The sequence below is a fragment of the Cryptomeria japonica genome, chromosome 10, assembly GCF_030272615.1.
Source record: "Cryptomeria japonica chromosome 10, Sugi_1.0, whole genome shotgun sequence".
NCBI classification, from domain to species: domain Eukaryota; kingdom Viridiplantae; phylum Streptophyta; class Pinopsida; order Cupressales; family Cupressaceae; genus Cryptomeria; species Cryptomeria japonica.
This window is the reverse complement of record NC_081414.1, coordinates 445,602,665-445,627,672: the sequence shown is the minus strand read 5'-3', so window position 1 is coordinate 445,627,672 and position 25,008 is coordinate 445,602,665. Positions and strand designations below refer to the sequence as shown.

At 40.9% G+C, this 25,008-nt stretch overlaps 1 protein-coding gene across 2 annotated transcripts in view; it reads right to left on the bottom strand.

Annotated features, from left to right (window-relative positions):
* Positions 1-851: 851 nt before the first annotated feature.
* LOC131067508 (uncharacterized) overlaps positions 852-25,008 on the bottom strand; it is a 215,308-nt gene continuing 191,151 nt past the window's right edge. For both annotated transcript variants that reach the window (XM_058002527.2, XM_058002529.2), the window contains one exon: positions 852-1,053. In XM_058002527.2, the coding sequence (XP_057858510.1) occupies positions 997-1,053 (57 nt within the window). In that variant the 3' untranslated portion in view covers positions 852-996. The remainder of the gene's footprint in view (positions 1,054-25,008) is intronic.

Sequence of the window (25,008 nt, the reverse complement as noted above, 5' to 3'; positions counted from 1 at the left end):
TTTAATAGTGAAGAGACGTTAAAATTTGTAATATATGATTAGGGGCTCTTAATCATGGGCAATATCTTTGTTGTTTACTTGGTGATGGTTTGCCTCACTTGCTGCACTAAACTTGGTCATACATATCTATAGTGCTATCTACATATGATTCATTTAACTAGAGAGAATTTATAAAGTAACTCATATTTCAATTTTAAGTAGAAGCTATCAATATTTTCATCTTCTATGTCTCCAAATGCATGTCCCTTTACCATATATTCTATATATGCCCACAAGTTATCCACTGCACTTATCCCAAGTCAACTATTAATTTTACCTTTTATACTAAAGACAAATATGCCACATTTTAGTCAACTTCAAACAAGAAATTTCGTCAAAGGAAATATAATTGTTAAAGAATTATTTGATGTTAATCTTAAGTGCATTAATTGAGTATTTATATAAGAAAATGTAATATCAATTGTTTAGATTAAAAAATATGTTTAAGAACTACATTGAGGTGTGCCACCAATATGAACAATAATTATGATTAATTTTAGGAAAAAAATGCAATACAAAATAATATAATTAACCATTTTCATAGAGGAAAAATATATTGAGATATTGAAAACAATTCTACAAGAATTGCTATATAAACTCTATCTACTATAGTAAAAGGTCAATTATTATAAATTTTATTTTATTTAAAAAACATGAATTTTAAAATATCTTTTGGAAGTTACGTAAGAACTACATATTATTATTGTATCTTGCTTTACTCTTCTTATAAAATAATTTAAAGTTAGATTTTTAAGTGAAGAAATTTATTCATATATCCCTACTTTTGTTTGCATCAATAAGAAAAACAACCATTACAATCATAGAGACATTTCTATTTTCTAATGCATATATTAGAAGACGATAACAAGTTATATATAACATTTCAACTCACTATTGAAAAGAAACATTATCAGATCACAAATAAGAAAATATTTACAAGTCACACTTATAAATGTATCACAAGAAGTACTTCATACGAACATCTCTTTTCATAGCATTATATACTTCTTGAACCTACAAAATGAAACAATACAATTTATTTAATTTGAATTGTGAAAGACAAAATAAAAAAAAATTGAACACTAAAGTTTAATCTCTTCGAAGTTTAAAAACTATCCATCTTTGTATACTAATATATCTAGACATGGAAATAATATTTACTAATAAATAGACAAAAATGGTGAGCATACATATCATCTCTCTATATAAGTTTCGGAAATTCATCTTGCCTTAGAAATGCATTGAAATCCCCAATATCAACCTCAATTATTAGAACTACTATTTTTATATGTTTAAAATGTTGCTCTTACCCTCATTGCTTACACGTTGGAAGACACTACCCCTTTATTTAAGTTTATTCAATGAAATTTCGGTAAAAGGAAAAATATCATAAAGGTTATGAAATGGAATTGCACTCAAACAAGGCTTCCATAACCATTGGACCCAAAGCTCCCTTCTAATTCTTTATAAAGCTAGAGACGAGAAACTCTTCAGGTTTTAGAATAAGATTGGCATGCCATTTGCTTCCTAAGCTGTTTGGAACCATATTAAGAGACTATTATGACAATGATTAGGTTTTAATAATGAAGGCTTTTGTTGCTTTTACTTTTAAGCTGAAAAGTGGTCACTCCACAATTCATCACGTTCTTACACTCAAGATTATCATTGTAAATGTCTTAACTATTAGCTAAGAAGAAGAATTATTCATGGGTTTTTGTTAAATATTTTGAAATCTACAATTATATGGTAGAAATAGAAATATCTTTAGCTCAGAAGAAGAAGAATTTATGGGTTTTGTTAAATATTTTAAAATTTACAATTATATGATAGAAATAGAAATATCTTTATCTTAAGTAGCAGTCTATTAGATTATATGAAATGGCTTTTTTACTAAACTGAAAATTGAAGAAATTCTTTGTAATAAAGATCTTAAAATAAGGTTGCTCTCTACCCTCTTCACCTTTTACATGAACAAAATAATGAAACTCTTTTCTTAGACATGGAAGGATGTGTAGTGACCAATCTATTTAGTAGGATCATTTTATTACGCTCCTATATAAAGATAATATTAAATTATCAAATCTAGAAAAACAAATTACTCCACATTCCTTTCCACAACCTTCCTCTATAACTAGTTCCTTATCATAAATACTTTGGCATGAAACTCAATCATAAATTGGATAAGAATATTATTATCTAGGAAGAATCTATTTAGGTTGGAAGTTATCCTATAGATTAAAGAATTATTATTAGAATGCTACATTTTGAAACCTAGATGAGAAAATAGCCAATATTCTGTCTTCATAACGCCTATCAGTACACACACATTAATACAGTGTTCCACGGGCGTTGGGGACGGGGGGACGGGGGGACGAGGGGGACGCGTTTCCGGGACGGGGGGACCAAGGGCCTAAATTTGGGGATGGTAGGGGGACGGCGGGGGGACGGCGACGGGGGGGGTGGCGGAGTGGTGGTGCTCATATACTTGTACATATACATATAGTACTTGAAAAACTAGTTTTGAAAAGATGTATGACAGTATTACAGTGTAAGAATTACATTTCAAATGAGACTATAGGAAATTTGAAATACTAAATCTAAATACCAAGATTTCTAAGTTGTGTTGTTATATGGAGCCTGATCAAACTCGGAGGTTAGATTTTCCCTACTTCTATCGGCGCGGTTTCCCCCTATATTTTTCAACGGGGGTTTGGGGGCAGCGCCCCCAAGTTGGGGTCAAGGGGCAGCGCCCCTTGCGCGTTCCCTGTCACGATACAGGGCGGGGTCGAGGGGCAGCACCCTGCGAGGCCAAAAATACTTTTATTATTTTCTAAAGACGTCGGGTGTTATTTTTCCATTGGCCCACGTCCAATTAGAGTTACCCCTTAACCCTCAAAAAACTTAAAAACTCACTTTTTTAAAAAATTTTAATTTTAAACATTGCATATAAGTGGGGGCGACAGGAGACGTCTGGGCGTCTCCCCGTCCTTGGAGAGACGTCTGCATGTCTCTTGAAAGACGGGGAGACGCCCAAACGTCTCCCAAGGAGACGTGGAGGCGTCTCCATGTCTCTTTGGGAGACGCCCAAACATCTCCCAAGGAGACGTCTCCACGTCTCCCTGGAAGACGCGGGGACGCGGGGACGTCTCCACGTCCCGGCGGCGTTTGGGTGGCGGTGGCGGGACGGCGGGGGACGTCGCGTCCCCGTCCCCAAGACGTCTCTGACGGGGGGACGCGCCCAAAAAGGGGGGGGACGCGTCCCCGTGGTTCACTGCATTAATAAAGTTTGAGAATTTTGATACACATGGAACAAGTTCAAACACAATCCAAAAATGGCTTATCATTGATCACTTTAAACTTAAATATAATAAACCCTATCATGTTCTCCTCATAGAAGTTGACATACACATGGAACAAGTTCAAACACAATCCAAAAATGGCTTATCATTGATCACTTTAAACTTAAATATAATAAACCCTATCATGTTCTCCTCATAGAAGTTGACTTGCTGACCTTAAAGATAACCTCTCAAATGTTATATATTATATAAAATAAACTATCTAAATCGGGTTATGGCAAGTTTAGTTTGGTTTAATTCAATTTGCAGCAAAAGCCCTTGATAATTATTGTGCATAGTGTGAGTACTTGTAGATTTTATCCATAATCTAGCGTTTAGAGTTAGTTTTATGATTCAAGTGAGCTTCTCCTTCTAGTTTGAAGAGAAGTTTACCTCACATACTATTTTGTTTTATATTGTATTGCAGAAGACAAATCAAAATGATAATAGCTTTTGACAGCTACAAATGAGCATCTTTCAGCATTTACAATGGCATGTGGTATAATGGGTATAGCTCATGAATGTATCACCGTTCGCTTGTTTGTAGATACTTTGATCAAGAGTGTAGTGGATTGGTTCCATCATTTTACTACTAGTTCAATTACTAATTGGTAATCTGTGCAAAAGAAACGTTTGACATTTTTCAAACCAGCCAAATATTTTCATCTTATTTACGTAAGTTTCACGTGCCAAGAAAGATGATAATCAATGTATCAAAGAGTTCACTAGAGTTCACTACAAGATTCAATCATCTAGTCACTAATTAAAATTAGCACCAATTTGAAGCCATCTCTCGAGATTCTTCTAAGTTTGATTAATAATATTCTATTGCCTATATTGCATTCTTCATCAAGACAAGTTAGGCAAATAATTTGGGAAAGGCTCAAGAACATGCAATTGAATTTTGGAGGATAATATGCTTATTACTAGAAAAATAGGGATTAAAAAAAAGAGAAACGATTAGGGCATTAATTCAAAGTTCAATTGATACATCGTTGGAAAGAGTAGTAAATGAAGTGACAATCGTAATAAGGTATATGTCTCAAAGTGTTCAGTCCAACATTATCAACATCCATCTCAACAACTATCATCATCACATCAATAGTTATAGACAACATCTGTCAACATCACCACTAAGGTTAGAAGCACCTCCTCCAACTTATATCCATTACAAAATTCATGAGACTAATGGACATGATGGAATAAGTTGTCCGAAAATGTATGAGTTCATACAACTATTGGGAATTCCGAATGCAAATCGAGGAAATTTTGGGTGACCCTCAACATGTACTAAATGAGCCCAATGGTTAAAGTTGAAACTATAACGGAATATATTCAATAAAAATTGCTAATGATTAAAAAGTAAGCACAATTTGCCTAGTCATGCACTAGGTGTCTTCATGTGTTTGCAAAATTGGCAAGTGGAAAATATGCATGAAAAAGGTAAGAAAACAAAGGGCAAGAAGGTACAAATGAAATCATAAACAAGGCAACACTATTCTTCTCCTACAACCTATATTGGAAAAGAGGACATCAATTGCACAAGGGATGACAGTGAATCAAGACGTTTCCTCTTCATTCAAAGGATTAGTTAAACCTTTTAATATGAAAAATCTAAAAAAATTAAGTGTAGTCAACCTTCTTAGTTGATACAATCTTTGGAGATCAAGAGTCTAATGTAGAAGGTTTAAGTTTTTCTTGAAACTCATGTTGAGGGATCATAACTAGATGGTAAATATGATTTTCTATTTGATGATGTTTCAGCTTTGGATCCAATATTTCCAAGTGTATCAATGAAGAGTACTTTGAAGATTCAATGGTTGTCAATGAGCCTATAGTAGATGGTGTTACCAAAAAAGATGAAGAATATCAAGACTATGATAAGGATTTAGAGCATTTGATTGTCACCATCAATAAAGATGTACAAAACATTAGGCTTCTATAGAGTATATTGTAATGTCCCTATTTGGGATTTGCCTTAATTTAGTCCCGAGACAACAATTTTCACTTTTAAAGTGAGAATTGTAATATATTAATAAACATAATTTAATCAGAACTGAATACACTTCATTATAGTATTTGACTTAAAATTTTAAGAATAGTTCAGAGGATAGAACTTATCTTGATAGCTTTTCTTGATTTGTTTACTTGAAACATATTCCTCCATGTTATGAATTTTCGCTGCTCGGCTGAGCCTTCAGATTAGATTAATAATATAATAAAATCTTCCCCAAATCTTCTATAAAGTCTTCCACCCACCTAACACAGAATAACCACAATAACCTCTTTCAAAAGTCTACAATAATCTCCAAGAATGCATTCCTTAACTTGGGGTATATGATTGGTGTTTATTGCTAAATTTGATAAATCAAATACAGGAAATAATAATATACATGACAATGCATACCGAACACAACAGTAAAATATATCTTTATTCGCAAATGAAATTATTATAGAGGACAAGACCAGAGATGGTCAACCAAGGATTACAATAGATCCGACTATACTACACTCCCTTCCTTGACGATACTCAACATATTTAAAGGACCCGACGATTGCCGACAGGAACACAACTGTCAACCAACTAACACATTAACTACCCAAGCATGACAACCCACTTAATACAAACAATTAATACATTGCCAGATAACAAATATTATCAAATAGAACGAAAGGCATTTTATGCCAACTACATCATCCCCCCCAAAAGAAAAAGTCATCTTCCAGATGAGAAGTACAAGTAATATTTGAAAAGACTAATGATAGACAATGACTTGGACTAGATGACCCCAACTTGTAGTGTACCTGCCAAATCAAATGAGGGTTTGGGGGCAACACCCCCAGCTGGGTCGAGGGGCAACGCCCCTCGCAGTGTCCCAGGGCAGCGCCCTTGTCGCCAAGCCCAAATTAAGACCTTCAAAACCACACGGAACTCCATGGATCACATGATTTGTGGTTTTTTAAGATGCCAGAAACGTTGTTGATGAAGCTTGAAAATAGAGCTTGTGCAATCTTTAACTAATGTATGCAACACAACAAAGTCTGACATTTCATGAAGATATGCAAATTTGTTGACTCTTGCCAATGATGTCGTACTAATATACTGTATGCCCTCTTCATACTATCCAACATAATCAAAGGTGCATACCAAAGTGTGATTTCAAAAGTACCTGTTGTCCTTCAAATAATAGTCGTATTGTTGAAAAGTTTTGTTTGCCACATACGGTAAACGATTAAACGCAGAAAGCAAATGCACAAATCATAATGGAAATATATCGAAGAACCAGTTTCTATATTAATTCAACAATTCATATACATCAAGTGCTTATAACATTAAACTCAGATACGACTATCATGATCCTACTTCGAAGGAAAGGTATGCAATATATAATACCCGAAGGGGTGCGACCAACCGTTGCGTCCAACTGCCCTTCGGGATGACTAACTGACTACCGTAACTCATAATTACCGATGACAACATAACATAATACGACAACATGACATAATGATTATTCCCGGCAACATCATCCCCCCCAAGAAAAAAAGTCATCTCCGGATGACTTAATACAAAATAGAGATGATGTTCATACATTAAACAGAATCAAGGTATAGAACTGCAGGAACTGCTGACGCCATCGAGCCCGGAACTCATACACCTGCTGTATCCTCCCCTGAAAAACCCTTTTCTGCTACCATCCGATGCTCAAGTGCGGATGTCACCATTATTACTTCCGCGAGTTCTTTTTTTCCTTGACATCACAGTCCTCCTGTGCCTAAACCAAACTTGTCTGCAAAACACGCTTTGCAGTCTCAGCCTCCATCAACTGCTATTCAAATGATACTATCTCCCTAGCCAATTTGTCCTCGATAGCCACCCGTGCTGCCCTCTCGACATCCAAGACCTGTGTACGCTGAGCTGAGTCTCCCGCTACTACTACCTCCAACCTGGTGGTCAGCTCCTCCCGAGCCCTTGTGCATCCACCAAGGCAACCTCACGTCCAGCCGAGACATACTCCAAGTTCCTCAAAGCGTACCATTCATGCCTGGAAGTGGCCACAATCTTCTGGCACAAAGGCTAGTAGACGCCTCAAATCCTCCATCACACTCTCCAAACGCTAATGACTGAACTAAATAACTCCCTGGTGCCGTACGACTTCGCGTTCTTGTAATGCCTTCCTTCAAACTCTATTTGTTCGCAACCTCCAAATCCGTCTCCCTCTTCGGCTTATGGCTTCCCCACCAATGCTTAGCTTCAAGCTTCTTTCTCACAGTACGGAACAACCACAACACTTACCGAGACTTCTCTGATGCCTTCGCCCAACTCAAAAATGTATTGTAGCTCAAAAACAAACTGGGGGTCTGGGGGCAATGCCCCCAGCGAGGTCGAGGGGCAGCGCCCCAGGTGCGCTCCCTGTCGCAGTACAAGGCGGGGTCGAACCACACGGAAGTCCATGGCGCACATCATTTTTGTGATATTTTAAGATGCCAAAAACTTGCTTCTCCACTCTAATTTTTCAGTGTCCTGGCTCCAGACTCCATCGAATGATTTTAAATCTGGTCGTCTTTTTTTTTTTTCACATGCCATTACCACCTTTATCCCTGCCATGCTGTGGTATTTTTCCTTTCACCCTCTTTTAAACCGCCGCCGCCGTTGCCGTGCTCCTTTAGGCCTACGGACTGTAATGTCTCAAGCTCGTATAGAGGTTATCTGTCGTATGATGGAGTGAACCTGTACGACAACTGGGGTCACTCGAAGCTTGGTGCCGTACGGTGATTGGTCTCCCGTACGGTGGCTGGGAAGGTCACGGTGACCTCCGTCGATGGTGGTGCACTGTACGGGGTCCCACCGCACGGCGGTGCACTGTACGGTGTCCCACCGCACGGTGGTGCACCGTACGGTGTCCCACTGCACGGGACCTCACCGCACGGTGGTGCACCGTACGGTGTCCCACCACATGGTGTTCAATCGTGGTGGTTCCACCATATGGTGTCCCATCGCACGGTGGTCTCCCGTGGTGGTTCCACCGTACGGTGGCCCCTCGACGGTGGTTCCACCATGCCCACCGTTTTTTTTCTTTTTTCTTTTTCTTTGTTTTTTTTTTACTTTTCAATTTTTATTTCTTTTTTAATTTCCTAATTTAATTGTCCAGAGAGTCTTCGGCTCAGTCTTGTGTCTCTGGGATCGCCCTTCATCTTTCTCGGTTTTCCTCGCCCAAGAGTCTCCCGCTTGGGTCTCGTGCCTCTAAAGTCGCCTGCCCGACCTCTCGAGTCCCCTTCCATCCTCTCGGGTGTCCTTCCGGCCTCTCGGGCCCCTTGCGCGTTTCTCGTGGTAGGGTTTCAATTTGGACCCGTTGATGGCAAGTCTATTTTCAATGGCCATCCGAAGACCTGGAACCATAAATTCTATAGGAACCACGGTCTCCTTCCCGTACATAAGAAGAATAATAAAAAAGATTTTGAAGGTTGCGGCCTTCCACACAGGGTTCCAATCGTTGCCGACATGAATGATCTTGGGATTATCTACGTCATCGTGGTTTGGGGCGTCTCCCTTCCAATATTCTCTATATTCCGGCAGGTACACCTCCTCTGTTACTTGCTCTGGTTCTTCTACTTCGAGCCTATAGCTCTGGAACATTTCGTAATCCTCCATCTGCTAGTGGAAGAGCCCGTTCAATGACCCCGTCTCATCCTCGGAGCACTCTCCTAGTTTGAGAATCCCTTCGTCATTGGGCTCTCTGCAGCCCCATCCTTCGTCCCTCAGGTCGCCTTCTCCTTCACCCTCCGATTCCGAAGATGATGCTAGTTCCTCACTAACCAACTGCATCCCAAGGTCTATGATAAACTTCCTTCCTCCATTCTCCATAGACAAAGTGTTCTTCCAGTTGTGGGTGGCCTTGGCTGCCACCAGCCACCCTCTCCCTAAGATCGCATCATAGCCTTTTTCCTTTAGTGGGATTACCACGAAGAGCAGTATGAAGGGTTGCGTCCCGATGGGTTTGATTCCATGCTGATCTGCTCCCAGCAGATTGAATGTAGATGGCCACAGCGTTGGCTTCCCCAGCTTCCGCCAGGTTTCTTCTGGAAGAACATTCACTCCTGATCCACCATCGACGATGGTATCGGTTAGAATGGTGCCAAGGATACCCATCTCCACAATGGTCGGGTTCCTTCCAGTGTTAATTGCCAGCAGCCTGGGGTCTATTGCAGACCCCCAGGAACATCTGTGCGGTAGTTGGTATTGGTGCATGGTTGGGAGAGATTATTCAGCAATGCCATTCGTAATTGAGGCATCGTCTAGAGGAGGTCGTGTACCTTCATAGGCACCTCTAGTTTTAAAATTTGATTTAGTATAGCCTCCTCCGCCTCCAATCGGCTGGAAGCACCCGTCGTACCCTTTGCCTTCGCCCCCTCTCATATCTCTTTCTCAATTTCTTCCCATGCTTCCCATACCCTTCGCTTCTCCGTCTCCGAGTCTGGGCACATTGCTTGTCTGGCTTGGGCGTGGGTTACGGCTAGCACTTCCTCTTCTTTGGTTTCCTCGATATTGAGCAAGTTGACGCCGGACTTCGAGCAGGTGGCGTCTTCGTGGTCTCCCGGTCCACACCATTTGCACAAATATTGTGTGGCCGCTCCCTTCGGACAGTCTCGGGCGAAGTGCCCCCACTGGCTACACACTCTGCATTGTATCATCGGTCGGCCTTTGGATTCGTATTGGATCCGGCTCCTTGTATTGTTATTGTTGTTATTGTTGTTTCATCCTCCCCACCGGTTATCTCGGTAGCCTCCTGATGTTGCATTGTTGTTCGCCTGGGAGCTGCTGGTACCGCCCGATGTAGTTGGTTGTTCTTGCGTAAGCAATACTTGTTGGTTTCATGTTTCATGTTGTATGGGCACTCCTTGGAGTGTCCCATCACTTGGCAAATCTCGCAAAAGGCCTTCTTCGGACAAGTACCCTTCGTATGTCCTTCCTCTTTGCACTCCGTGCACCATACATCCCCTTCGGTCCGACCCGTGCTTCTCATTGCTTTAAATTCTCTCCTCATTCGCTCCATGTCTTTCTGGAGCACTTGCACCTTTTTGCCAGACTTGCCATCGCTGCTGCTTCCCTCGGAAGAGTCATCATCCTTGGACGAGCTATCCTTCTTTTTCTTCTTGGATGTCTTGGTCTTGCTCTCGAGATCCATCGCTCTATTATATGCATCTTCGTACAAGGTTGGTGGAACAATTTTCATCTTCTTCCGGAGGGAGTGTTTGAGTCCCTCCACGAACCATCTCTTTTTCAACCCATCCGCTGGTTGACTCTCCATTTTCCCCAACAGTTCCTTGAGCCGCTGACTATAGGATCGAACTGTCTCGTTCTTGTTCTGCTTTGTGCCATAGATTTCGGCTACTATTTCATTGTCGTCTCTGAGGAGGCGAAACTCTATCTCGAACTCCTTCAGGTTGGGCCATGTGCCGACTTTGGTCTTATCCGTATCAGAGTACCAGTTGATGGCCACTCCCCTTAAGGTTGCTGGAAATTGTGTTACCCATTCATCCTAGTCGGTAACACCATTCGCTGACCATATGGTTTTGCAAGTGCAGCAATGGCGGACGGGATCTTCCTTCCCGTCACCATTAAACTTCGGCAGCTTCTGCTTACTTGCCATCCCACCGCTGGGTCTCGCTCCTTTGGTGCCTAGTGATCCTCTGCCTCCGCCTCCTGCACCTGACCCTCCACTCGTGGGTCCTCCGGAGAAGGTTGTTGACCCCGAACCGAACAAATTGCCTCCCGTACGGTACCCTTGTGCTCCCCCCGCACCGTCGGTCGTCTCCCTCCAGTTGTCCTCCGAAATGGACAAGTTCTTTAGTAGGGCTCTGGTAGCGTCGATCAGGTTTAGACTTCGCCTTGTTTTTTCCACCAACTCTTCGCGACTTCTTACCCTACGGTGGTATTCTGGCGAACTATAGAGTTCTCCTTCGGCACCCTCCGTGACTCCTCGGTTCCCTTCGGGCAACCCTACGATAGTGTAGAGAGTGTAATTCTCTCCGTCTATCTCTACCTCTACAACCTTCGTGACTCCTAGGTTCCCTTCGAGCAACCCTACGACAATGTAGAGTGTAATTCTCTCCGTCTATCTCTGCCTCCGCAACCTCCGTGACTCCTAGGTTCCCTTCGGGCAACCCTACGATAGTGTAGAGAGTGTAATTCTCTCCGTCTATCTCTGCCTCCGCAACCTCCGTGACACCTCCTGGGTTCCCTTCGAGCAACCCCTCGGTCAGTCGTCCCTCGACAAGCTGCCTTAGCCTACGCCTTTGTTCTATTTGTTGTCTGAGATTCAACGCTCTTTGTGCCACTTCCCATTCGTCACTTTGTATCTTCTTATTTTTGTCCTTATTTAGTATATTGGGCATAATTCACTTCCGTACATAGCAAGCACACGCCATGTACACAAAAAAAAAAAAAAACTTTTATTATTTTCCCTTTCGGCCATAATTTATGTCAACATTGTGCCAGGATTATTACAGGGTTAAATTTCCCCTTCGCCTCTTGCCATCACGCTTTGTGTCCCAACGACGATTGTTTTCTTCATACTGTCGGAGGACCTGTTGGCATCGCTCCTCACGAGCAATCTCCTCCAGGCGGGTTTGCTGTGCCAGTGATGCCTGTGCAAGCAACCGGGGGAGGTAGTTCATCAACCGATTCACTACGGGGCTAACTTCCAATGCGGTCCACACGGCACTTGTTGGGACTTCAACCTCCATGGCCTCTCTTCGGACGTAGGTCTCAATGGCCGCTTGAAGCAAGATTGAGAATTCCCTCGTTGCAGTGTCCTCTCCGTCGTAGAGTTCCGTTTGTGCGTCGTCGGCCTCTCGGTTAATCTCACCGACAGTTAGGCCCATCGTGTCCGTGCGCCATCTACTCCTTCCTTTCCCGAGTATGTCTAGGCAACGACGCCAAATGTTTGCCATATACGGTAAACGATTAAACGCAGAAAGCAAATGCACAGATCATAATGGAAATATATCGAAGAACCAGTTTCTGTATTAATTCAACAGTCCATATACATCAAGTGCTTATAAGATTAAACTCAAATACGACTATCATGATCCTACTTCGAAAGAAAGGTATGCAATATATAATACCCGAAGGGGTGCGACCAACCGTCGCGTCCAACTGCCCTTCGGGATCCTTCGGGATGACTAACTGACTACCGTAACTCATAATTACCGACGACAACATAACATAATACGACAACATGACATAATGATTATTCCCGGCAACAAGTTTTGCTACTCGAACTCGTATTGTAATGGTCGTACGACATTTGAAAATATTCGTACTTGTTCTACAATGGGGTACAAGAATTCTAGAGAAGGCTACTTAATATGCCATTGTATAATGTAACAAGGATGTTGTACTATGCTAGTGGAGAGCCATACGAGGAAGAGAAGCCATACTTCAAAAAGTTGAAGCTGCCATACGATGTGAAATTGAATGAGCCATACATAAAAAATGATGCTAAGTCTGTCGTACGACACAAGTCAAAGGATACTATACGGGTGATTGTCGTACAAGAGCAATAGGGGTCTGCTATACTGCCAAGGACCATAGTATGGTGCTATCAAGCAACAACTGTCGTACAACACCACCAAATAGCAATCAATGTATGTTGCACAAAAATGGTTCATGCCATACTGAAAAATGCAGATGTACGGAATGATGAGCAAGATGTCATACGAGATGGAGTCCAACATGCTGTATGGAAGAACTTGTCAAGATGTGTCATCGTAAGTGGGAACATGCCAAGTGATGTCGTATGGTTGGAAACTTAATGCATTGACGTACAGTTTTGAGGCACAGTACGGGAAGGACTACATGCCATACATAGTGAGGAGAAGATGGTCGTATGGTAGGGGCAACATGGTGCCAAATGGGAAGAATGGAAGAATGTCATACAGTGGCCAACTTAAGATGTCATATGGTATAAGATGGAGACCGCACGTGAACAATACAATGCCGCCGTATGGTACAAAATTTGAATTGACATTTTTGTGCCTGGGTATTCGTATGGATTTTAGCAATTGTAGTACAGTGTGGAAAGTACTTTGTATGCCAATTGAGCAGTACAAAATGCCTTACCATATGCAATGAAAACAATTGTGAAGTCTGTATTGGATAATATATCCCAATCCGTACTGTAGAGATTGGAGGTCATACAGACAAGAGGCTCCCTTGACAATGAAACTACCATACGAGGAAGAACCTGTTGTACACAATGTGCATTATTTTTCTCTCTAGCCCCCCTTTCAATTTGATAATTTTATCCAACTCCATAATTTTTCGCTTTCCATTTTCCATCCCTCCTAATTCCTTTTTCCTTTTCCTGTGAATTTCCAGTTAAGTTGATTTCCCTTGACACTTATTTATATGCTCCACATAAGATATTTTGCTCTCCGTACTCTGGGATGTATCATTCACAATTTTGCGTAATTTCCTCGATTGCTCTTCACCGAGAGTTGTGGCTTCAAGTCAATTGCATCTTGGCGAAAATACCTCATAGTCCTCTATCTGCTAGTGGAATAGTCCATTCAAGGAACTCGTCTCATCGTCAGAGAAATCTTCCAACTCGAGCACCCCTTCATCGTTGGCTCCATGCCTTTTCTCCCTTCGTTCATACCTAACTCTCCACCCTTGAACTCTAAGTCGGAGGATGCCAATTCTTTACTCACCGCTTGATTCCTTAGGTCGATGACATACTTCCTCCCATCACTCTCGATCGAGAGTGTGTTCCGCTTCCAATTATGATTTGTCTTGGCAGTGATCAACCATCCTCTCCCAAGGAGTGCGTCATATGCCTTCTTCTGCAATGGGATGACTATGAAGTCCAACAAAAATTGTTGTATCAATCATTACTTTTTGTGCCATCAATGTTCCCAACGGCTCAATGTCGTGTTGGTCGACACCTACCAAGTGGAAGGTTGACGGCTAGAGCGTCGACTTCCCCAGACATTTCCGAGTGTCTTCTGGCAATACATTTACTCCCGAGCCTCTATCGATGATGGTGTTTGTCATCTTCCCCATTATTTCCATCTCGACGACCATCAATCATGTGGTGGTTTCCTTGTCGGTTCCTCTTGTGGTTCGCATTGTTTTTGGCTAACTGTGTTATCTTTGACCGTGTTGGTAATGCCTTTTTCGTCTATGCTCTCATGATTGCCAGATTTGCCTCATCTTGTTCTCCCACACCCAGCATATTAATACCCTTTTGCTTTGGCCAGTCGGTGCCTTCATGATTCCCAAGTCCACACCATTTGCACAATAATTGTATGTTGTCTTGCTTATTCTGGCAGTCTCTCGCAAAGTGTCCCCATTCACTACATTGTCAACATTGTATGATAGGACGTCCTCTAAAGTCGTACTGTATTTGGTTTTGCCCTTGTTGATTTCTATTGTGGCCAGGCGATAATTTTGTGGTTTCGATGGGCTAGGCTCTCCTTGTGTGAAGAGTACTTGCGTACTTCTAGTCTTCAAATTATATGGGCACTCCTTTATTGAATGACCAATCACCTAGCAAATCTCACAAAACATCATTTTAGGGCAGTTACCTTTCGTGTGCCCCTCAATTTTGCACTCAGTACAACATAGTTCATTACTTTCTTTATTGGTTCCTTTCTTGGCCTTCAATTCTTTCATCATTCTCAACACATCCTGTCAAAGGGCCTAAACAGTTTTGGATTCCTCATCGCTACTACCTTCAATGCTCTCGTCATTATCAGTCTTCTTCTTCCCTCAGGAGGATGTTTTGTTTTCACTCTCGATGTCCATTGCCCAATTGTAAGCATCAATGTATGAGGACAGAGGCACTACTTTCATCTTCTTGCGCAACGAGGGGATCAATCCCTTAGTGAACCACTTCTTCTTCAACCCATCGGCTGGCTGGTTCTCCATCTTGTTCAGCAGTTCTTTGAGCCTAGGATTGTATGCTCGCACATTCTCGTTCATCTATTGCCTAGTGTTGTAAGTTTCTGCAACAATTCCATTGTCATCTCTCAACAGTTTAAACTCTTCCTGAAATGCCTTCTTCAGTTCGTTCCATGATGCTTTGTATTGAGTCGCTAGGTCTATATACCAGTTGATGGCAATTTCCCGTAGGGTGGCAGGAAATGCCTTCAACCAATAATCCTGGTCGTCCTGACCATTCGCCTCCCATATTGTTATGTAGGTCTTGCAATGACGTACAGGATCCTCCGATCCGTCCCCTGTAATTTTAGGGATTTTCTGTTTCTCCTGGGTGTTCATCATTTTTTTCACTTGAAAGGTACTATGTGTATTCGACCAAATTGGACCGTCTCACTCTCACCCACGTTCCTATGCCTCTCTTGCACTCTTGGCCACACGCGAGCTCTCTACGCATACACCTTCTCCATCTTCTACACCTTGGTCACCTTCGGCGAGGGGCAAGTTCCCGATACGATGCAAATTGGTTTCTTGCCTACTTACTCCCTTGTGTGCCAAACTTGGGTGGATTGTTCCAACCGTTACGTTCCGATGCTTTCCTTGCACTCTCGGCCACGTAGGTGTCCTCTACACGTCCACCTTCAGCGTCCCCAACACATTGGGTACACTTTGGCGCTTTCCTTGCACTCTCGGCCACACACGTCCTCTACACATCCACCTCCAACGTCCCAACACTCTGGGTACTTCCAAGCTTTGGCTTGTTCCTATCCTCCCTCCGACCGAGGGTCGACGAATCACCTAATCACTTGGTCTTGACCAGCCTGTGGCCTCTTCTCACTTTTATTGGGGTCTAAGGGCATTAATTACTCAAGGCTAACCCAATTTCTTTAAAGGCAACAATGCCAAAATGTTTACAGCTATATCTGATAAATCAAATACAGCAAATAATAATATGCATGACAACGCATACCAGACACAACAAGAAAATATATCTTTATCGCACATGAAATTATTACAGAGGAGAAGATCAAAGATGGTCGACCAAGGATTACAATAGATCCAACTATACCATACTTCCTTCCTTGGCGATACACAGCTTTTAAGGACCTGACAGTTGCCAAGAGGAACACAACCGTCAACCAACCAACACATTAACTACCAAAGAGTGACAGCCAACTTAATACAAACAATTAATACGTTGTCAGATAATAAATAATATCAAATATAACAATAGGTATTTTATGCCAACTACAATTGGTCTTCACAAATTTGCCATAACTCTCTTCTCCAATTTGCAATAATTCCTTTCTTAAATCGGTTATAAACTGATCATAAATTTGCCAATAAAATGATTACAAACTCCTTATGTAAATATGCTATAAACTCCTGATGCTCTTCTCATTAAATCTGCAAGTTATCTTCTCCTCATAAATCTGGTGTATATGCTTGGTTGTCTATCACTTACAAATCTGTCTTAATCACATCTGCAAATAATCTTCTTTAATCAAATCTGATTCTTCATGATCTGCTTAGTGCTCCACAACTTCCACCTTCATATGATATTGTAAATATTCATCTCTCACACACTGCATTCTACACGTATTCTGCACTTATTCCTTATACATCGACTGCATATATTCTTTTATTCAAGTCTGAAGCTCTCTCCATAATTATCTGCCCTATGTCTGCTTATATCAGAAATATATCTTATTCTTTATTTGCTGGTGTATATGATCAGATATATCTTTTCTTCTTGCCGACTCTACACCCCCTTCTAACTTAATGGAACGGCCTTTTCTTATATATTGTGTCTCACTATGAGACATATCTCTTTATTGTGTCCTCTTAAACGAATTGCATCCCTTGAATAAATTATTGTCTTTTACTGATCGCATCTCTTCACTTATGTTTTAATTACTGAGTAGTAATTAATTTATGATTGGTGCTTGTTTTTTTTTTGGTCGGTAAAGGCAAAGCCATATTTAGTATTAATTAGTGTAAATACATATGATTACCACTGAATTTCAAGATATTCAAAAAACCTCTGCTCTTACAAAGCACAGAGGTCCCTTCAAAACCAGAGCCTTTTAGCTTAAGGTTTAGCCACTTTCTTGAGCCATTTAAGGTTTGATAGTCTCGAAAAGCCAAAACAAAATTACTGATAATGTCTGAATTCAACGACCTAGATTCAGAGTTTTTGAACTTAAAATTAAAGTCTAATAAAAATATACAAGGATGACTGCATATTCAGTAAACTAAAGGAGGTATCCATAGAGAGCCTAGCTTGTCGAGGGAATGTCCGGTTGAGGAAGTTGGTTCCTTGGGCGGCCTCGACCTCTGCTTGCTGGAAAGCCCCGACCACGACCCCTGCCCTTGCGACCTCTGCTCGAGCCTCCTCTGCAACTCTGTTCTGGTTTAGGTTCTGTTTCTGCAGCAAGCATAGGCAGGAAGCCATTCATTCTTGCAAAAAGGAACAGAATCTCTTCTTGCCCTTCAGCCTCCGGATCTTCACCTAAAAAACGCCATTTGAGGTAGCTCAGCCCTGCACTCGCAAACTTTCTGTGCCTATTCAATTCTTTATCCTTCAGGTCTAGAAGAAATGGGTAATATTTGATAAGAGCACCATGAGCGTTAAAAAGGATTCTGTCGCTAGGTCTAGGCGCACCAGAATCGTGATTGGCCTTATTCAGAACTTCTTGGAGCTCTTGAAGAATTTCAGTTGGGAAGAGTTCCCTGGTAAGGTTCTAGATTAATTGCTTGGAAAGCTTCTGATCCAGCAGTGACGCCACAAATCTGGACGAAATGCTGGTGTTGTCTCTTGGGTATTCATCTCTGCTCAAATGAGCGCTCCCCAGAATCAATTTGACTGCTAAAAGAACCGGAGGGTCCGAGTAGATGAGGAGATGCTTGAGTCTCAGGTCCGTAATCTTTCTGAAAGAAACTTGACGGGTAGAAGCACCAAGTGAGATGGGGGTGTCTGCACCAAAGCAAGAAACGGGCCTGGGATAAACACTCATGATGAAGCCGAAAGGGGGCTCGGAAGACATGGCGACCGTGGGCAAGGACAAGCAAGAGGAGAGCCAGAGAGCAACCAGTAGAGCCGAAATGAAAATGAGAAGCGATAAATGGACTCTTCTGCAGGAAAGCGGGCGCACAACTCAACGAGCAATGATGGGAAAACGAGAGCAATTAAAACTCACGCGAAGGTGGCGGAGAATAAATGCTCAAATCAAGCCAAATCCATTAAAATGCGGAGGGAGAGATTAGCTTGCGGACAGCTCATGCAAGGACAAAGAGGTAGCGCTCACCAGCTGGACTTTAGTAGGTCCCGTATTAATGTTGCTGGTTAGTCTACTCGGCTTTACCGGACCCACCTTGCATCCCAAGGTTAGTTGAGTGGTTAGTTTGAAAAGGAGAGTGACCGTTGGTGTTAGCCGCCAAAAGGAGGGCAGGTAAGGAATTTTTGAATTTGATTTATGCATTCCTCCAGTCTACTAGCAAGTAGTGACTCGAACCTTGTCTGATTGGTCATATTAGCTTGGTCGATCTAAATTAGCAGAAGGCTAAGATCCCTGTGACCACCAATGAATAAAGGCTCCTAAAGCTGCAACTTTTGATAGTGCATCCGCCTCTATATTTGCTTCTGTATATATATGTTTTGCCTCGAAGTGTTCCAAACTATTTAGGATTTCTAGAATTCTCTCCAATAGAGCTTGAAGCCTCCAATTGGGGGTTGACTTCTTCCTTATAGCATTAATTGCTATCTCTGAATCTCCTTCCACTGTAATATTTTTGATACCATGGTTGATGCAATCTTTCAGGCCTAATAGTAGAGCGGTGAACTCTGCTATGTTATTAGTGTCTGGAGGGATTGGTTTTTCCATTTTCCCGATGATTGCTCCTGATTGGTCTCTGATGACATAGCCTATTCCGAAGGGGCCTGGATTGCCTTTGGAGGCCCCATCAAAATTCAGTTTCACCCAGTCTGGCTTCGGGGGAGACCAGATTGCACCTTTCCTTTTAATTGAGTTATGGCGAGAGAGTGAGGGAATAATGATTCCTTGCCAGTTTTGACTAATTTTCCTATCCCATGAAGAGAAAACTTTAGACTGATTCGGAGCAAAGGCTGTTCTGCTATTGATTGAATCCACTATTGCCGATTCTATTGAATTTAGAATTGATTTCTGATTTCTAGCTTTACCTTCAAATAGCCTGCGGTTCCTTTCTTTCCAAATTTCCCAAATTAAGCATGATGGAGCAATTTCCATAATTTGTCTCAGCAAGCTCTCCTTTGTATGTAGAGGCCAGCTCTGGAATAGAGGCTTGATTTCATTCGGCAAGACTAAGATCAGTTCCAATTTTGCACAGAGCCATCTCCAACATTTAGAGGCAAAGGGACAGGTCAAGAGGAGGTGGTCCACTATCTCTGATTGGGCTTTGCAAAGTATACATCTTGAAGGTCCTTCATAGCCCATTCTTGTGAACCTATCTGCAGTTAGGATTTTTTTTTGGATTGCCAACCATGCAAAGATGTCCGCTTTCGGGATGACTTTGGAGCTCCAGAACATCTTGAGGGGGATATTGTGGTTGTTGAGCTCTACTGGGCTAACCAGAACTCTGTAACCATCCTTTGAGTTATACTCTCCTGTTTTGGAAGGCTCCCAGATGAGTGAATCTTCCCCTCTTCTAGGGGTGATGTTTCTCGCCTGTAGGTGACCTAAAAGCTCTTCCAGGTCCTCCCTTGGAATTGGCAGGCCCTCCATTGATTTCCACTTCCAGCATAGTGTGTTTGTTGTATCTACTATTTCCATATAGTCTTTAACTCTGACTCCCCAATTCTGTTTGAACCAGTTTTCTGTTGCAGGGATATTCATTATATTTGCCAGGGGTGGATAACCACCCCAAGAGTCTTCCCAGAATAGGCTTGTTGAACCATCATGAATATCCCAAGAGACTGAGTTTGAGATTAGGTTTCTACAAGAGATGATGAAATTCCATATTCTTGATCCTTTCGGAAATGACCCTGATCTGAGGATTTTTAGATTATTCTGATTTGAGAGATACTTTGTTGCTAGCATTCTAACCCAGGATGCATTTGGGTTTTTAATAAATTTCCATACTAGTTTGGCCCCCAAAGTTGTTGCTTGATCGCTGCACATTAATTTCTCATTATATCCTCAACAATATTTACATCCCCTTATAGAAGTTCGCTACCTTAATAAAGTTAATTCCTAATTTTACAAAAAGTAATCGCTGCCTTTCTTTTTGTCTTTACTATTTTATTTTATTCAACTTTTGTCCTATATGTTTTTGTCTTTTTCTTAGGAAACAATCTCATTTAATTATACGTATCTTTTATTATCTCTGCATTTCCTTAATTATCTGTTATGCCTTTTTCCACCAGAAAATTTATTGCTTATGTAATATACTCCTGTTAATATATGAGGCATCTTGATATATAAATGCTGTCTTTTAATGATCTTAATCGCTTCCACTTCATTACCATTACTCACTCTTTCATTTGTATGCCTTTGAATGCTCTTCTGATATTATCACCTTCACCTACATTATCATAAACAAGCTGGTCTGCAATTTGTAATGGCACAATCATCTATGGCTTAACTCTGTCAAATCAAAGTCTGGTTGACGAAATAGACTTTCAAGGTAGGAGATCCATCTGATGTAAAACTGAAATGATCTGGAGCTTGCTTATATGCATACATGAAGCCCATTCTTCTCTTCTCATTGTCACTGCACTTTTCTCCTCTTGCAAACCACTCTTCTTTCAGTCTTACAAACCTTCTCTCTCACTTCTTTGACAGCACTAACAATATTCTCTAACAATCTCATTCATAGACTGAAGCAGTCGGATTGTTGCAATTCATGACTTCTAATCTTCCTTTTGTTTAGTATGATTGATGCAATTCCTCAAGTCCATGTATATAGTCGATGCAGTCAGCCTTGTTTACATTAATCGCTGCTCCATAGCATGCTTTGTAAAACCGCTGTATATAATTCTCCTATTTGTTATAGGTTTACTGTTCATCTTGTCTTGCCACTATCTCCAATGAATTGCTGTTAAGGCTGAACCATTGTTTAAGTCACACAGACTTAAATACTTATAAAGATAATATAAGGATCTTTCTCAATATTAACAATGCTTGATGTCTTGTTTGGGGAGCACACATATATTCAGCAAGTATGGATCGATTCTAGTTATAATGAAGACATTCATGTCCACCTTGAGCAACAAAGTAGTGGTCAATTCTCACCTATGCTATCTCTACAAGAACTTCAGTGGAATTCTCAACCTTTCTTTGCAATTGACATTTCTCATGGTTCTCAAGGATACATACTACCATAGTTGGATTCTTCACTTCTTACGAGGGGTTGCTACTTTTCTCAACCCATAAATGGTTTTGTGCGACTAATTGTATTCCCCACAGTGACTGTAAATGTTTTCTTTTTTCTTTTTCCCATAGTGTGCCCTGTGGTCATTTTTAACGTCCAATGGGTGTTTTAGGATTTCCTTTAGTTTAGGTAGTTTAGGTAGTTTAGGTATAGTTTGACTCTTTCAACCAATAGATGTCTCACCCACCTTCTCCGAGACCAAAGATTATGAGGTTCTCCTATGAACCAAGCATGTACCATGGTTCCTAGAAAATGTCAATTGTTGTACCCCTACGAAATCTTAGTACTTGAGTAACAAGTTTTCTTGTCAATCTAAAACAGATTATTAAATATCATTGCTCCTTTGTCGATTTTGCATATTGTAGGTGAAGTCCATTGCCATAGAAAGTTATTGATTATTTTGCTAAGTCAATGGGCAATTGTGAAGTTGAGAAGACGAGATTTAACACACAGAAATTGTCGAAGAAACAAAAAATCAAAATGTCTAAATATCAAGAAATGGCAAAATGACTCAGAAGGCATGCTTTGCCAAGTGTGGATTACTAAGTATCATGGTCATAACCCCAAAATTGCTTACTTTAAATAAATTTACAAAGGCTCAATACCTCCAAGAGCATGCTTTGGTGTTTTTATCCAAAATTGAAATGAAAAAAAAAAAAAAAAAACTATCATGAAAAGTGGTTGTAGCATTAAAAAAAAGCATGTTTTCTAGATATAGCCAAAAAGTTAAATGGTAAAGGACTCAAAAGAGTGCACTTCTCTTGGCTAACCATCCTCAAAAGTGTGCCTTCCAAAAATTGACTAAGCATCAAATGTGGTTATAACCCCCAACAATGCATGCTTTGGGTGGTTGTGACATTATAAGTCTATATGTCATAAGGTTTGCGTAAATTTCATCCATGATGTTTGAAATTCGGCAAACCTCAAAACAATATAAAAAATTTATTAAAATTTGTCGAACATTTGAAGGAATGAGGCCGCGCAATGTTTTCAATAAAACATATTTTAAAAAATACATTTAGGGGCTTTTCTTTCTCCAAATGCATTTAACAAACACAGTTGCCCTAGGTGTTTGCAAGTTTCGCTTTGTAGCACACGGTACAAATCTCACTTTTCTGCTTCCTCACCCTTGACAACCCTTGGGCCCTCCTATATATTATTTTTAATATGTTCTAAATATCATTTACTTTATTGTGTTTTTATATATTCTAATATTATTTATTTATATTATGTTTTCATATATTTTTTATATTATTTTTACTTATATATTAGTCATTATTTTATTAATATAAATATATCTAAATAAAACTACATACTTATATTATGTCCCCTTCTCAGCAGTAATCAGCTCAACTGACCGTTAGCCTATTCTGGAGACCCGTAGGCTAGTTGGAAAGCAGAAATTAGGGTTTCCTACCTCTGGGAGGATGTTTCAACTTTTTTGGTGGAATGCATGTTGGAGTTTGCCAGTTTGGGTTCTGGATTCATTCTGGGTTTTTAGAAAGCTTCGCAATGATGGTACATGCATAACAAGCAATGGAGTTTGGCAGATTTACTATTTTTAGTAAGTGGAGGCGAGGGCAGTCTATGTCTCTGGGTTTTTCTGGATTTTCAAATAGCTTCGCGATGGTGTAACATGCAAACGAATTTGAAGACTTTTTCGGACTTACTATTTTTAGTAAGTTGCAACAGTTGCTCATAATGTGGTAAACATTACTTTGCAAACACTTACTATTTTTAGCAGTATGATAGTTTTAGTAAGTACTATTTTTAGCAGGGGTTCAACTAGTTAGTTCAGATCAAAGAAACGGGACTCGGACTCAGCTCGGACTCGGCAAGGCCGACTCGAACTCGGACTCGGGACTCGGCATCAGACTCGGCTCCAAACTCGGCTGGACTCAGGAAAGTGAAAAACTCAAGAAATTTAGAGATTTTTAAAGATTTAAAACTTGTTTCAGGCACCCTTTATTGAATACACCTTAAAGACACAATAACATCATCAAACTCGGCTCATTTGCTTACATACACAAGTATACATCAATCACATAAGCATAAACGCAAATTGTAGCTGAAGGAAATAACAAACATAGATATATAAATATTGTCAAATGTATACAATATTACAAAACTCATGGAATAAAAAATCCATGTCATCATATGATCATCACCAAATGTTTCATACAAATACCAAAGGTAAATACAACTACAAGCCTATGGCTCAGAGGAGCCTGCACCCTTTGGCCCCGGCCCCCTGTGAAGGCGTCTAAGGTAGGTCCTGGATGATTCGATAGCCATAGCCGCTCCCCGTGACACCATGCCATGTCACCAACATCAAGAACATCCATGTCACTATCTGCCTCTGAATCTCCTGTCTATGCCCGTGCTCTCCGCTCCTCCTCTGCCATGGCTACAGTCTCAGCCTCTATATCTACCTGGTCGATCCAATCAGTGTTAGACTCGGAGCTTAAATTTTCCCTACTTCTATCGACGCAATTTCCCCCCATATTTTTCGACGGGGGTTTGGGGGCAGCACCCCTTGTGCGCTCCCTATCGCAATACAGGGCGGGGTCGAGGGGCAGCGCCCCACGAGACCAAAATAACTTATTATTAATAAAGGTGTCGGGTGTTATTTTTCTATTGGCTGACATGTTGTAACCCTAATTTTTCTCATTCTTAGGCGAAGGTTGTAGTGCGCAAAGACGATACCATTCATTTAAAAAAAACTTTTTAAAATGTTTTTTTTTTGTCATTTTACTAACCCAGCCAGTAGCCGAGTTTGAGGCTTGGGACTTGTCGAGTTTGGCGAGTTTGAGCCAAACTCGCCAACTCGGCGAGTCTGGTGAGTTTGCTCGCCAGACTCGGACGAGTCCGAGTCCGAGCCCCAGAGACTCAGTGAGCATGACTCGGACTCGGACTCGCCGAGTTTAGGCGAGTCCGAGCGAGTCCCGTTTCTCTGGTTCAGATGGCTATTTTCGGTAGGTCCGTTTGAGTAGTTTGTCTTCCAACATTTTTGGAGCTTATTTTGGCAAGTATTTGTTGAAAAATGGTGTTTTAAATTAAATAATAACTTAAGGCAAAGGTTGGACGATTTATTTAAGGGGGATTGCTTAAGTTATATTGATATCTAAAGTCATTTCCTTAATTATATGTTTGGGGATTCTTGGTTGAGGAAAATATTTTATAAGTGAATTATTGTTAAGGCAAGATGGACGCCTTAGGAGGAAAATAAGATAATTTTATGATATAATTCACTTTATTCTATGGATGCCATAATACACT